This window comes from Dioscorea cayenensis, unplaced genomic scaffold, assembly GCF_009730915.1.
Source record: "Dioscorea cayenensis subsp. rotundata cultivar TDr96_F1 unplaced genomic scaffold, TDr96_F1_v2_PseudoChromosome.rev07_lg8_w22 25.fasta BLBR01000784.1, whole genome shotgun sequence".
Lineage (NCBI taxonomy): Eukaryota > Viridiplantae > Streptophyta > Magnoliopsida > Dioscoreales > Dioscoreaceae > Dioscorea > Dioscorea cayenensis.
In genome coordinates this window covers 6,001-22,435 of record NW_024087175.1, presented here as the reverse complement: position 1 = coordinate 22,435, position 16,435 = coordinate 6,001, and the positions used below count along the sequence as shown (strand labels likewise).

The window sequence follows — 16,435 nt, the reverse complement described above, 5'->3', positions numbered from 1 at the left end:
CAAGATTTTTTTTTTAGTATTGTATGGTTATTAGTCTTCTGTGATCTTATAAAAACATGTAATTGGAAACAATAACATATGTATGGACTACTTTATGTCAACTAATATTATATAAATATTAATTAAATTATGCATTCTTGATTATTATTATTTTTTAATTAATCAAACTAATATTATAGGATTGCTTGATGTTCGTTTTTTTTAATGTAAGCATTGGATTTTTCGGTAGAAATACTTTGATAAGAACTCGACCATGAAAATCAATTAGAAAGATTATTGAAAGCAATAGTGATAAGAATGGTCTTGCATTAATGAGAAGCTTTAAGCTCAAACATGATGATTTTATATATAAAAAAAATTTATAGGCCCTCTTTCGTTCAAGAACACTTTTTATATTTTCATTTTCTAAAATAGATATTTTTTTATCTAAAAAAAAATCTCAAAAACAAGTTTTTTTTAAATGAAAGCAAAAAACTACTTTATTATAAAGTAATATAAAATATAGTCAAAATAAATATTGTTTTGCATTTAAATTTCTTACAATATGCAACTTTAGTTTTTTATTTTCAAACTATATTTATTGAATTAGTAATATAGCTACAAATAAATTTTATGAATTTATTTTAACATTTTCATTTAATATAAGAAATAACACAAGAAACTCACCAATGGGGGAGGCTTGGCAACTTGACGAAGTTGACTTAGAAGTCTCCAGAGATTTAATGTAAAAGTAATGGTGACAGAGAAGGGTTGTTGAAATGAAGATTAATAAATAATAATCACAATGACTTGAAAGCCAAACTTAGAAGTCTAAGCGAAATGAAGGCTAGTAGTAAGCACTTGGAAGTCCAAATTTGAGGCATCTAAATTCCAACATCATGTGTTGAATTGAATTCATAATAACTTCTAAGTTATGGATTTTTTTTAAATAAAGTTAAAAAACCACAAATGCATTAAAAAAAGACAAAAACCAAAAACAAAAACACTTAACCAATACGGCAAAACAATTGAACACAAACAAACAATAGAACTGCAAACATGAACACAACAACCACAGGGAGTGATACAAAAAAACACAAAAACAAACAACACCCAAACCCAAAAAACCACAACATAGGGACTGGGCGAGACTCAGACAACGACGAAAAACAGACCCCCAGAGGCAGTGCGCCAACTAGCGGACAAACGAGCAGAGAGGGCGGAACAGACTAGCTAGAGAAAATGTCCATAAAAAGTTTAGGGCCTCTTGATTTGTAGATCTCTTTTTTATATTATTTTAAATTATATTGTTTTTGTTATTGTCACACCCATCCCTTCTACCGAGGTAAATGTAGCACCCATCAGTTAAAAATCCCTTTTTAACTGAAAACTGACACCCCTCAAAAAACAAATCAGACTTACAAATCACGATTTACAACTTTACACCAACTACAAGGTCAAATACATAAATACAACAAATATAATTACTCTAATTTGTGTGTACAACAGCTACAAGATCACAACATCAATAAATATAAAATAAAATATGGGACCCACTGCAATCTTGGACTCAACCTTGACTAGCTCTATGGTCGAACAATGATCTACTAGGGTCCTGCTCCTGCAACTACAGAACGTTTAGTTGGTCGGTAGTGGCTCAATAATTTTAAATAATTAAATATAGTGTATATAAAGTATATAAACATCAATTCTCAAATAATTTCCCAACTTTCACAAAGACTAGAAATTTGACAAAATACCACTTTAAAGAGTTTTTCAAACATAAATTCAACAGAAATCAACATCAAATCGATTTTCTCATAAAACACAAATTTTGTGAGGGACTGCCCTCTTAAGAATGACAACTGGCTTCGCACCCTCATCACAATCCAAAATAACATAAATCTCAAATTCAAAATAAAGCAATACCCAACACTCACCCAACATAACATGGTCTAGAAAACTCTCTAAACCTTCCCCTTGGCCGCGGCTAGGTTCTAAGCCGTCAAGGAACTCATGTCCTTAACGTTGACCCATCGGTTCACCAGTCGGTGACCCTCGGCTACCCGATGAATATTCAGTCAGGGCTCTACACTCCCACCTGAACTGGCTCTCGTAGAAATCAACACTCAGGTCCACCATGCCATCTCTAAAGACTGGCCCGTGGCCACCCATTGCTGCAGTAGTCAGGCCTTAGCCCGACGTCATCGTCCAAACCATCAAGTAGATATAGCAATAATATAATCGGTATAAATCATATCACAGGATCCTTATCCAGGACAAATATTCACATATCATAATTAAACATTATTTTCCACGAAACCAATGCTAAAAATATAACAATGCATAATACTAGTAAAGTCCAGATCCACGATACCATTTCTATACCATGAATGAAAACCAATTCCACAAATATTGCCTGTAAAACATTTTAATATGCTCACATGGTTTCACAAATCATTCCAAATCAAAGTATATGTAACCATAAAAAATAAATACATGAATTGAATAATTAAATCATATATACGTCTATTTCCACTATTTGAAAATATGAATAATTATACAAAACCATGCATATTAATACGATTGTCATGGCACATCAACAATAAATAAATAATAATAAATATAAGTATATTGCAATAGTATACGCAATTGAACAAAATAAAATGAAATAATTAAACCATTATTTCCAAAATGCTAGCCATTAAATAATTATTTCAAAATAATAATAATGAACCAATTATTTAAAATAACAGCCACTACCAACTCACTTGGTCTCCTTTGGGTTTCTTGCTAGACATGGAACTCCCTCCCAAGCCTGAACAACACCTAATAGGAGAATAGAATAAAGTAAATAAATATGACGACTAACAACATAACTGGATCCAACAGAAAATACAACAAACCAAATAACTGACTCTCTAATTGGCCCACTCACTCTAATCAGTTAAAACACGATCTTGCATAATTAAACTAGTCTCCAATTACACTTAAACCAACTCAATTTAGGCTAAACACTGTTGAACCAACCTTAATTCCACTGAACCAAGTTTAATTAAACCAACCAGCCTTAAACCAACTCAATTCTTATACAAAATCTGTTGAACCAGCTTGGTTCAATCGAACCCAAATTCTCCTCCACTTGGTTCAGCACAAAGTGATTAACCCACATATGAACTAAGCGAAATCAACTTCAATCCAACTTAACCAAACAATTCAAATCCAACCACACTCAACTTGATTTAATCAAGCCCAACTCAACCAAATCAAACCCAACTCAATCAATTCAATTCAACTCAACCAAATCAATTCCAACTTGATTTAATCCAACCAAATCAATTGGGCTAAACCCAACCAATTCTAATCCATCATCATTAACATCTTAATCATCATAATCATCAACTTAATTAACCAAACCCTAATCTCGGTGCTATAGTAATGATACAGTAAATGCAGGAAATACCTCCACCATTCCATGCAATTTTATCCCAAATACAAGAGTTTTTCAACACAAAAATCATTTCACAACAACTACTTTTTCATCCTCATCAATTATATTCAAATCCATCATCTTCTTCTTCATTAAACCAAATATACATACATACATACATCCATGTCAAATACAACACAAAGAAAGGTTCTTACCAACTCAAACCAACCCTTTAGCGAGCTTCCTCCAGCGATCTCCATTCCTCCATCTCAAACCTCCCATTTCTTCATTCTCTCGAGTTACTGTAACAATATGAAGATGAAGGAGAAGAAGCCATCAAATTCTAGATTTTTCTCGACTTAAGTTTTCAGCCAAAATTCACTTTTAGTCTCTGAAAATACAATCTCTTACAAAAAGATCCCTGAAAAGTTCACCAATGGTCCCTGAATTATGAAATAGTATTGCCAAAAGATCCTTACAAACTGTCCAATGGTCCCTGAAGAATAACACAGTATTTTAAAAAGATCCCTACCGCCTTACCTTTGAGTTCTTGGTTTCCAGAAACATTTCATGTCAATCCTTTTTCTATTACTCTTTAACCCAAAATCTTTTAGAAACTTTCACATTTAGATCTTTGTTCTTTTCACTCGGGGTTTTTCAACAAGATTGCTCTGTAGAAAAATTTTACTGCAATTGTAATAATATCATGAATATATTTTCCAATAAATATCCAAAGGATCAAGGTATTACAGTTATCTTGTATTTTATGGAAAAAAAAGTTTCTTTAAGTATATTTAAGAACAAGATTTTAGAAATAATAAAAAAAAAAATACCTTACCACAATACCTGCTAGCAATCCAATGGTATTGACCCTATCATGACACTACAAGAAAATTACGGTTTAAAAACAGTATTTTTCCGTTTCTAATCCGTTGCTAAAGTGAATTAGCAACGGATTAAAAACGGAATTTATCTGTTTCGAATACCCTTGTTTCTAATTTATATAGAAACGGGAAAATATTCTGTTTCTAAATTTAGAAACGGATTGGAAACTGAAAGCATTATATTTCTAATTTTTTTGAAAAAAATTAAAACAAAATAAAAATGTGTTGCTAATCCGCTCTTAGTTACAAAAATAGAAACGATTCCAAAATGAATATTTTCTCGCTTTTATTTTTTTGTTCCCCTATTGAAACAATAGTTTTTTTATTCCTAATTGCTCCTAAAGTTTTTTTAAAAATTTAAAAAAACAATATTCAAAACAAATAAATCCGTTTTAGTAATCCGCTTTTCTAACATTTAAGTCAATAAAATAAAAATAAAAATTATATCCATAATTTTTTTAAAAAACCCTCGCTACATAAATTTTTAACCTAGAACACCAACAAATAAAAATAAACTCATCAATTCATACAAAAAAAGAAATATTTAAGTATATGTGTTCAACACAAAAATAATAAGTATACGACAAATACAACTATAAGTCAACATCATGATCGATCGATGAATCGGTCTGTGAGTCCCTGCAGTAGAATCAGCGATCACGTGAAGAATCCTCTCAAAACTCATCATCACGTCTCTTCATTCGACGCATTATCTCGCATCGATATCGTCCCTCCTCTTTTATTTCAAGCAAACTTTGTCGAAGCTCCTCGTTATTATCTCAGACTTGCCAAGCGTGCCCGTGAAGCCTCTCCTCACGATCAGATGATTGAACCCTCTCACTTTCACCTGAGAAATCTGCCCAATCAAATAAATCCAGGCCTCTTCCGCACTCAAGTTACAGTCTATGGGTTTCATTCCAGTACCATTGTCACCCAAAGTCTTCAAGTTGTGTTTGGATGAAGGGATCGAGGCACTATCGCGTACGGGATTGATTGCTAATAGAGATATACGCCCATGTTTCGATATTTTTACTATTACTTAGAATGAAAGACTCGTAGTTAATCGTATGAGTGCATAGTAAAGCATTTGATTACCCCCCAAAATCGGAGCATGGAGAGTAATAAACACTATCGATAGTAAAAATGACATTTTTGCCCCTACTTAAGATTTAATTAAATAATAATTATTAATTTAAATAACTAATTAAAATAATTAAAGTAAATAATAATTAATATAAATTGAGTCATTTAAATATTATAATAATTATAGTGAAATGACGCTTTTGCCCCTACATAGATTTAATTAAATAAATAATTAATAAAAAGTATTTAATTATGATAAGGAAAGTGAAATGACGCTTTTGCCCTCTACATAGATTTAATTAAATAAATAATTAATAAAAAGTATTTAATTATGATAAGGAAAATGAAATGACATTTTTTGCCCCCTACTTAAGATTTAATTAAATAATAATTATTAATTTAAATAACTATTTATAATAATTAAAGTAAATAATAATTAATATAAATTGAGCCATTTAAATATTATAATAATTAAAAATGAAATGACAGTTTTGCCCCTACACAGATTTAATTAAATAAAATAATTAATAAAACTATTTAATTATGATAAGTAAAGTGAAATGACATTTTTGCCCCTACTTAAGACTTAATTAAATAATAATAATAAATATAAATTAAGTCATTATAATAATTAAATTAAATTATAATAAACATAAATTAAGTCATTATAATAATTAAATTAAATTATAATAAACATAAATTAAGTAATTTAAATATTATAATTAAATTAAATTGGTTAATGATAAAAAAATTACTTATTCTAAATATTTAATTATAATAATTATAGAGACTAAATATTTATTTATATGTAATTATTTTATATATTAGTTTAAGGGTATTAAAGTAATTTACATACAATTCTCTATGTCACTTTTTCCATTCCCAATATTTATTCCTTTCAACCAAACATTTTTTTCATTACCATTACCATTACTTTTCCCATTACCATTACCATTACTTATCCCATTCCTATTACCATTACCATTCCTATTCCGTGATCCAAACGGACCCTCAATGCATTGGCCTGTTGAGAATCAAAATACTCGCGCGGATCCTGTAACGCAAGTTATATACCTTGTGACTTATTGTGGAACATTACAAGCTGTTAAGAACTTGACATACAGTCATCTCTAAGCACCTTTATGCAGAGTGGTGCAACTGGAAAACTTTGAGGTGCTTGAAGATCCTCGATTTCAGTCATATGACAAACCCTCTCTGACTTTTCCATGTGCACATTCTCATCAGAATTTTCAGTAGACAACCCTGCATAGAAATAAAGTGAGCATCAGAAGAGAACAGAGAAACAAATCCAACAGTACGAGAAAGAATGAAAATGCATTGAAAAATTCATTCTAACCCTGTTTGGACCTTGCAAGTGCTTCAGCCACTGTTCTTGTGTCTCCCAACTCAACATCTGTATGCACATAAAAAGCACATGGTCACACATCACACACTTGTTATCACATGGATAAAGACTTAGCCTTGTGCTGAAAATGGAAGTCTAAATATTAATACATCAGTATTCAAGCAACAAGTGCACCTGTCGAAAGAGAACTAGGCAGTGCCCTCAGAAAATATAAGTTCTTATCATCCAACCTTTCCCTAATGCCTAAACCCCCCCTACAATGAAGTTCAAGAAACTTTTGAATGTTTTAGGCCCCATCAACAGAGTGATGATGAAAAACCTTTTCTCATGACCAAGTAGGGAGTACTTGATTCAGGATAATAAGAGGATAGAATGCTCAAAAATCTTAAAATCACAACACATTATCTTTGAAGTGAAAAATTAGTTACATGTAGCCTAAAAACTAATTTTACCTTCCTTGCTGCCCAAAATTCTGAGTCCATCAATATGCCACTGGCAACTAATTGTTTGTGCAAGTTCTGCAATTCACTGTGAAGAATTCCTTTCAGCAATGCCCAAAAATTAGTTACATGTAGCCTAAATATCTTGTTTTAAAAAGACAAATGGTTCTTTAAAGTGACTAATAAAATTTTTACTTTTAATTGATTTGGGTCATGTTATTGACTTTGTTTCGTGCGTTATTTTACTTTTGATGAAACGGGATTTTATTTTCTCTTAAAAAATTATTTATTTTTTACGAATATTACTTGTTATTTTAATAGACAGAAAAATTAAAACAGATAATATTTCTAAAATATGATAAACCCAATTTTTTTAGCATCAATTTAATGTTAATATATAAACAGAAGTAAAAGCATAGAAACAACTTGGAAGAAATTCTGATATATAAAAAATTGTTGGTGTATTTTTAATGATATTTTACTCCGGGTTGGTGTAAAAGCATAGAAACAACTCTTATCACAATGGCCATCAACATTCATAAATTTTTAGTTTTTTAGTACCACATGACTTTTTGAAATTGCTATAAATTTTATTTTCACTTTCCAATGTATTTTTGTACTAGAGCTACCCTTCGTTTTGTTCTCCTCATTATGTTTTGTTATTTCTTATGTGTCTCTTCAAACTTGTTGCGTGCCCAAAATCATAACTGCAAAACATCCAGTTCATACAAAACAAGAATCCATTTTCAGTTGGAGGGGTACACATGTAAAAAAACCTTAAGCTAATCTGTGGACATTAACCAACACAATGCTTCTACTTTCTATTAGGAATTGCAGATAGAATGACTTTTGTTTATATCAAGGTACTGAGAAGCTACCTGAACAGGATGCAACTGTGATGTTTTTGTGGCTTGAAAGATGGATTCCCTAGTCTTGGCTTGATCCTGGATTATGGTGTATGTTAGAATTATTATTAGCAGGGCACAAGATATCAAAGTTTCAAGATATTAAAATTGATGACTATTCCACATTCACACCATGAAAACAAGACAAGTAGCATCACAATGTGAGAAGAAAAGCTAGGATTCCCACTGAAAAAACAAACCCAATTGTGACGGAGAGCTGCAAACCACAACAAATCATGAACACTCGGGAGAAAGAGCAGCTAGAGAACCATAGGGTTATGGATCAATGCAGCAGACCTGATTCATAGAACAGAGAGCTATTCTCAAGTTTCGAGGCTTGATCCTCACTTAAACACCCACTATATTCTATGAAATGACGGATTGAATGAAAATCAAAATACGACAAACATGAAAAACCACACAACACAAGATATCACCGCAACTCCAAAAACCTAGAAAAATCACAAAAATAATATTAGTAAAAAAAACATAGGAAATAAAAAAGCAGAAGACACTCAATTCAAATAAATAAATAAATAAAATGTTCTCACAAGATGATATTTGTCAACAAGCATAAAGCTTTTTTTTTAAAAAAAAAGATGTTATAAAGATACATGTGAAATAAATTTCACAATTTTGCACCAAGTAGAGGCTTCCACTGGATAAGGCATGAAATAAAACTCCACCACAAAACACAATCAACAACAATAATGCTAAACATACATAGCACTTAAAAATCTGAACAAATATGAAAGCGAAAAAGGGAAGAGAAACAAATCAATAGCCATTCCCTTAAAAATTCCCTCTACGAGACACCAATCAAAATTGCAGGAATTTTGAATTCAATTGCAAAGAAAAGAAATTTCCCCAAATTCTATATAACAAAAGAACATACAGAGAAGATAGCAAGATTACCATTGCAAACTCGGTCATAGCCATGGAATTCTCAAAGGGTTCTTCCGCCTCGTGACAAACTCTCTCAAAGAACTTGGATCGTGGTGAAAACCAGTATCGAATTTGGCCGCCGAGAAGGATAAGATGTGGAAGTCGTAAACCCTAGAAACAAAGAAATCCAAAATTCCTCGGATTTTAACGGTTGAAGAGTTTTACTGGGGAAGGCATCATTGGTTCTTGGAAGTAGCCGAGTGTCAGAAACATGGTCAACGTTTATCCCTTCTCGTTTTTATTTTCATACTATTAATAAAGTTAGTTTAATCATTTTTTAATATTTAATAATATTTAAATAATATATTAATTTTAAAATCCGTTTCTAGTCCGTTTCGAATAGAAACGGATTAGAAACGAATATTTTTTAATATTTAATGATATTTAAATAATATATTAATTTTTAAATCCGTTTTTAATCCGTTGCTAATAAAAAGGATTAGAAACAAGTATTTTTTAATATTTGATAATATTTAAATAATATTATTTTTTTAAATCCGTTTTCAGATCCCTTTCTAATGTAAAACGGATTAAAAGCTGATATTTTTTTAATATTTAATGATATTTAAAATAATATATTAATTTTAATATCCGTTTCTAAATCCTTTCTATTAAACGGATATTTTTTTAATATTTAATGATATTGAAATAATATATTAATTTTTAAAACTCGTTTTCAGTCCCTTTTCTACTAGAAACGGATTAAAACCGGATAGCTTTTTAAAATTTTTAATAAATTATATTTTTAAATGCCCTGTTTGTGTTCGTTGTTATTAAAAGTTATATTTAAAACGATCATATTCAGTCTTCAATCTATTGCAGTTCAAACAGTAATAAATTCGTTTCTAATATTCTGCTTTTTAAATCAGAACTCTCAGTAGTCACGAAGCAAGTATGAGATATTTAAGAAGTATGGAGTTCAAGTCTCTCGGGCCTATGTCGCAGAACTTGCAGTAAATAGCCTCAAAAGCAGCTATTGACTGGCCTCACTCAGAACCGAAGGAAAAATCTAAGTGGCTTGTGTTAAAAGCTTTTTGATCACAACATTATAAAGTCAGAAATATTTATACAATGACGTTAAATCAACCTGTGCATAATACATGAATTATATATATATATATATATATATATATATATATATATATAATTGAAAAACCAATATGAATTTTACATACTTTTTCAAAGATGGAAAAATACACCTTTTGTCTTACTTTTTAAATTTGTTACAATATGCATCTTTATTTTTTCTAATCAAACTGTTGTTATTTATTGAATTAGTAACATACCTACAAATAAATTTTATGTATGAAGAAATTTATAAAATTTAATTTTTATTAATTTATGTATATAATTTTCATCTAACTTCATTAGTATTCTTAATTTAATTTATAATGACCACTCTAAGTGTTTTATTTTATTTTTTCTATTTAAACGTCAAAGGTTTGGCTTCTCCATTTTTATTTAAAATATAATTACATAGTTGACTTAGAAGTCGTTAGATTTTTAATTTGAAATAAATGCCAAGATTAAAATGATGTAATTTGAAAAGAACAATAACAAGATGGTCTGGCATTATTAAAATTTAAATTAGTAATTATATCAAGTTATGGTTTTTTTATTAAAAAAATAGATTTTGTTTAAATTGGTGAATGAGACACACACCAATATGTATATACCATGTATATGAGGCAAGTAACAGCAGTATATAGCAACCATTAATTATTCAAAGATATGATGATCCTTATTCCTTTTCTTGCAGTTCTTTCAGTTATGCTCTCTACCATCATCCACCTCCTTAGTAGTACTCTTGTCTCTGCAACAAAAGATTATTGTCGTCCATCATCATGTGGGGAACCTCACAAACATAAAATATCCTTTCCATCTCAAAGAAAATCTTTCCAACTATGGCCATCCAAATTACGAGCTCACGTGTGATCATGATCTCAACCACACCATCCTCACTCTACTCTCCCGTGCACAGCTACTACATCACCAATATCACATATCATGATGATTAATTACTCGAACAATTATATACATCTATGTCACCAATATCATATGTATGATTTGGTTAGCTTAAAATTTAATATTGATGATTATATTATAATAAATGTCAAATATATCAAAGTTTATAATATTTTTAAGAGAAATATTTAAGTTGTTTATCATATAATAATAGGGGAACCCTCTGTCTCCCCTGCTTTTTGTGCTTGTTTCAGATGTGTTGTGCACTATGTTCGACAATGCACTGAAATCAAAAATTCTGGTTGGGGTGCCACTGGGGGAGCAGGGCTGTGTCTGCAACTTGCACTATGCGGATGATCTTCTGGTGTTGACGGTGGGGGGAGCCGAAGACCTCAGGGTGATCAAGTTGATTTTTGTCGGGTCTTTTGAGGGGTCAGTCCGCTTGAAACTAACTTTTTCCAAAACTTGCCTTTACACTACGAATTTGCACCAACTTCCTCATATGTGCGAGGCTAAAACGGTTAATTGTGATGTGGGTCTTCTCCCTGTGACCTATCTTGGCTTACCTGTTTCGGGTAGAAGACCTCGTAAGCAGGACTGGGAAGGCTTGATTGCCAAAGTCAGAGGGCGCCTGTCCTCCTGGAAATCTTCGTACATCTCTATTGGAGGACGGCTTACCCTAGTCAACTCGGTGTTATCGGCGGTACCAACATATTGGATGTCTCTCTACAAGTTACCGAAGTGAGTGATCAAAGATATTGATAGGATTAGAAGAGATTTTCTTTGGTCCGGGTCCCCGACATTGATCATCCGGCCGTCGCCTTTGTGGCTTGGAGAAATATCTGCCGCGCCTAGGAGCAAGGAGGTCGGGGTATCTTGGAGCTATCGTCCCTTTAACCCGGCCTTTGCTTGGGAAATGGGAGATGGAAACTCTCGAATGAACATGGATCGGGAGGAACCAAGATCCTTCGCTTTCAACTATAATGTTACCACTGGGACTTGTTCAAGAGTCCCGATTGGGAGAGTTTCTTTCTTTTTGGTCCGGGTTTCCCTGCTGCCTCCCGCGTTCGGGGTTGTGTTTCTGCTCGGATCAAGGAGGGTTCTACGACTCTCTCCGGAAGGATAGATGGCTAAATGGCATCGCGCCGACGTACATTTGGCCGAAGAATTTCTAGGCTCCTTCGCCTAACGGGACTGTTCGGGAGTTTGTGTCGTTACTTGGGAGACCGCCGCTTATGAACTACCCCGGGGTGGAGCAGCTGCGCTCTAGATCAAATGTGCTGACGGAAAGTGATAGGGACTTAAATATTTGGGGACTGACGGCCAACGGGTTTTTTTCTGTCAAGTCATTCTACTGTTTTTTGAATGATGGGGGATCATGCTGCCCTCTCGCAACATCCTTTTCGAAAGGCCCCCGCCCTAGGAAGGTTAACATCTTTAATTGGCTCGCTTGGAAGAACAAGATTCTTTCTCCGGAAAAATCTCTGCTAGGACGTAGATGTAATAGACTTCGACCCGACTACTTGTGTTCTTTTGCCATTCGGATACTGAATCGGCTGACCATCTATTCCTAAAGTGCCGGTTCTCCCGGGAAGTTTGGTCCTTGTTGAGCAGGTTTCTAATGTTACCTGAACTTCCCCTGTCAATGGGCAGTTTATGGAGTGACTGGAGAGCTGCCTTACGTCCACCGGTGCGGGGTCTTGGGGATTGGGTTGTTAAAGCTTTTGTGTGGTCTATCTGGCTTACGAGAAATGATTATATCTTTGCTGTTAAATGTGATTATCCCCATGTTGTCATGAAGAAGACTGCTCATTTGATGTTATCTTGGTTCTCTGCAGCTCCAGATGGTTTGAGAGTGATGGTGGAGGATCCTATCTCTCTATCGCGTAGCCTCGAGTTCTGCGAGACCTCTTCCTCGTGGGGGTGGAGGCCACTCCCCGATTGAGGTGGTTCAGACTAGTGGTGAGGAGTAGCTCTTCCTTGCTTTTGTGGGGAAATCGGATGGAGACCCGCTGTTCCTCCTTTGTTTTTCTTTTGTTTTCTTTTTGTCTTTTGTTTTCCACATCTAGTGGAAACGTCGTTGTATTTTTGGTACTTTTTCTTAATATTTGTGGTTTATCCACCTTTTCAAAAAAAATATATATATATATATATATAAACTTGCAATTAATATTTTTTTTTTCAGTATTTGTATTTTCTTTCTGTTTTGTCCTCAATGTTTTTATGTCCAGTAATCTTTATCTTTATTTCTATTTTTAAATAAATTAATAATTTATCAATTTTATTAAAAAAAATCTATTATTATAAAAGTGTGAACACAAGAAAAAATGAAAAGCAAAAAATGAGAGTTTAGATGGCTACCATAATTTCTCTTTGGAGAAGAATCTTTATTTGTCCATATGCATAACCATGGGAATAATGATTACCCTCTATCATTATTCCCTGAGCCGTAACACCATTCCCCCCATTTTGGGGGAACAAAAGGGGATGAAGTTGAATAAAAGGAGAAATGTGTGTAAATTATCCATTTTACCCCTCACTAATATATATATATATATATTAAATATACTATTATATATATAACAATATATTTATATATTAAATAAATATTTATTTTAAATATAAGTCATAAATTTAAACATTAAATTATAATAAACAATTGATATAATTAACATATATTACTTAATTTAGATATTTAACCCTAATAATTAAAGTTAAATAACACTTTTTGTCCTTAGTAATATACTTCCTCCGTTCTTTTTTATTTGTCGTGAATAACCGAATCTCACATACGAAGAAAGTTGGTTATTTCACATAATTTAATAAAAATTTATTTATCTTTCCAAAATTATCCCTAATTTATATCTTCACATTTCATATTTTATAAATAATAAATTTTATTTCTTTATATTAAAGGCATAACAGTAATTTATATCATATCATTTCATTATTTTTCAATTCTCAATAAATTACTCTTCACTTTTCCCATTCACAATGAGTTACTCTTCTAATCAAACACTTTTTTTATTTTCATCCTTTATTCATTCTTATCCCTTTTCTTCGTTATCTCATTTCTCTTATTCCTATTACGGTAAACCAAACTCATCCCAAGAAAAATTCTACTATAGATAATCATGTATGATTTGTAGAGAAGGTTGTTTATTGGCTTTCTTCAATTTGAAATGTGGTGGAAAAATAACATCAATTAATTCTTTTATTTGACACAAGAAGCCATTAGTGATTTAATTAAAAAAAAATTGATTTGAAAGCAATACTAACAAGACTTGGCCACTGAACCTTTATCGGCAAGGAAATGTTCATCAATTGCCAACTTTAATTTGTTCATCATCTTTATAATAAAGTGGTTGTCATGTCTTTTTCCTCTTTATTCAAATATCTCAGTTTTTGTATGTTCACATTTAAAATAAATAAATAAATAAATAACTAAACAAATAAATGAGAAAAAACACTGTGTTGACTTGAAAGTCATTCGAGATTTAATTTGAAATTAAAACTACCAACGGAGATGATCCTGCGTGATTGGGATAAAGACTAATAACATCAAGTTATGGATTCGTCTTTTTATAAATTAAACCTTTAGATTTTACATGATTGGCAAATGAGACGCACACATGATGTAACACACTAACATAATATATGTATATATATGTATGTATATATATGGCAACTACGGTATAATTTGTAGAAATGATCAGAATGATCCTTGTTCATTCTGCTGTTGCTGCACCTCTGCTCTCTGCCATCCTCCTCTTGTTCTTCTCTTCTTTTGTCTCAGCAGAAGATCAATGTCCTCCATCATCATGTGGGAACCTCACAAACATTAGATATTCTTTTTGTCTCAAAGACAATCCTCCCAACTATGACAATCCAAACTGTAGGTTACGTAGTGGTACTAATGTGATGAATTTCACTCAATCTTTCATATAATCTAAGCACACACACTCAATGTAAAATCAAACAAATAAGAGAAATGAGACACATGAATTGATTACCCAGTTTGACACAACTTACCTATATCTAGGGACCGAATCCAGAGATAACAATCTACTAAAAAAGGTGAAAAAAGAAAAGTACACCACTCACTCTCACTCTCATAATAAACACATGAACCCTTCCTACATTGACCAATACCCACTCTCACTCACCTTTACCCAAAGTCTCTCTTTGGTGGCATATTCTAAATCTCAAAGCATGGTCTCTTATATAAACATCTTGTTAAGCCAAATACAGCAATAATATGAAGAAGAACAAAAGAAAAATAATAGCACACAGAGATTTACGTGGTTCGGTCTATATAACCTACGCCCACAGGCAGGGAGATAGAGATTTCTTATTCTTCTCTTCAGAGGAAAAAACAACTCATATATGATAAAGATAAAACCATATATATATATCCAAATTAAAATAAAATAATACAACACACAATGGATCAGTTTGTTGGGCAGGCCCAAGCCAAAAAACCCACCACAGATTTTCATTGAATTCTCTAATTTAGGGTTAGCTCCCTAAATTAGGGTCGAGTCATAATTTGGATAGGGTTGCAATCACAATCAATTTGAAATTCAAGGCATCTCAACACATCTCCACATCCCAAATATAGCGTCTTCCTCTTCTAGAATCTTCACATCTCCTAATTTAAACACATTCTAAAATTAGGCATTGCAACTCCTATTGTAACCAAGTTTGCAATGCTGCACATTTGTTGGTCTTGACAAAATTCAAGCTTACGTTGCAACCAACATTGTGACGCCTCTATTTATTTCATTTATATAAACATCAATATCTAAACATATTTATAATAAAAAAATCACAAATAAAATGATTGCAAGATGTATAAACAAATATAATTTTTTATATAAACATTTTGGAAAGTGGATATTTTAAATGTGTATATATATATTATATAATCTTATATCTTTTAAGGGCTATGAATATTTCATTATATGCCGTTTTTGTTCAACTTAAATTATTTTACCATCTAAAAATGATGTATTCATTATAGACTCAATTAATGATAAACATGAATTTTTTTTTTATAAATGTAAAATCTCCCCTATTTTTACTATTGTACATACATACATATATGTATATTAGAACATGGTAGTAGAATTAATGTCATTTCATTAATGATTTTTCACACATATTATGATATTTTAATATTAATAATCTAAAAAAATATTATATATATATTGATTTTTTTTCAACTTTTTTTTAACTACAGTAAAAATGAGAACAGAGGAAGAAATTGAAATTAATTAGAAAACAAGTGCTATGACTATGAGTGATCATGCAAGGACCTGTGGGGGAAGTTTGTTTATAGACTTTTCTTCAATTTGGAAAATTGTGAGAAAATGACACCAATTAATAACTTTACTTGACTTAAGAAGTCAACAGAGATTTAATTTAGATTTAATTTG

The 16,435-nt window shown here is 31.8% G+C and overlaps 2 protein-coding genes across 7 annotated transcripts; one reads left to right on the top strand and one right to left on the bottom strand.

The window, feature by feature from the left end:
- Window positions 1-6,282: 6,282 nt before the first annotated feature.
- On the bottom strand, window positions 6,283-9,238 carry LOC120255005 (general transcription and DNA repair factor IIH subunit TFB1-1-like). Of its 6 annotated transcripts, XM_039262930.1 has the most exons (6): window positions 9,003-9,238; window positions 8,061-8,126; window positions 7,195-7,260; window positions 6,745-6,790; window positions 6,515-6,639; window positions 6,283-6,430 (listed from the first exon to the last, which is right to left on the bottom strand). In XM_039262930.1, exons 1-6 carry the CDS (start codon window positions 9,024-9,026, stop codon window positions 6,335-6,337), a joined length of 423 nt encoding a protein of 140 aa, XP_039118864.1. In that variant the 5' UTR covers window positions 9,027-9,238; the 3' UTR covers window positions 6,283-6,334. The 6 variants fall into 6 exon arrangements, 2 of the variants coding, with proteins under 2 accessions (XP_039118864.1, XP_039118865.1); XM_039262931.1 differs by lacking the exon at window positions 7,195-7,260; XR_005534858.1 differs by having other exon boundaries at window positions 6,322-6,639; window positions 6,734-6,790; window positions 7,195-7,270; window positions 9,003-9,050.
- Window positions 9,239-11,265: 2,027 nt separating this feature from the next.
- Window positions 11,266-11,742, top strand: LOC120255006. The gene has a single exon (XM_039262933.1). The coding sequence runs from the start codon at window positions 11,266-11,268 to the stop codon at window positions 11,740-11,742; it is 477 nt and encodes a 158-aa protein (XP_039118867.1).
- The last annotated feature ends 4,693 nt before the right edge of the window (window positions 11,743-16,435 follow it).

What these genes read in the sequence shown, in the direction of transcription:
- LOC120255005 (XM_039262930.1), bottom strand. Translation starts at nt 9,026, where the DNA reads ATGGCTATGACCGAGTTTGCAATG. An exon ending in CACAGTTGCATCCTGTTCAG is followed by an intron (nt 7,261 to 8,060) that starts GTAGCTTCTCAG and finishes AGTGAATTGCAG; the next exon opens with AACTTGCACAAACAATTAGT. An exon ending in AATTTTGGGCAGCAAGGAAG is followed by an intron (nt 6,791 to 7,194) that starts GTAAAATTAGTT and finishes ATGTGCATACAG; the next exon opens with ATGTTGAGTTGGGAGACACA.
- LOC120255006 (XM_039262933.1), top strand. Translation starts at nt 11,266, where the DNA reads ATGTTCGACAATGCACTGAAATCAAAAATTCTGGTTGGGGTGCCACTG.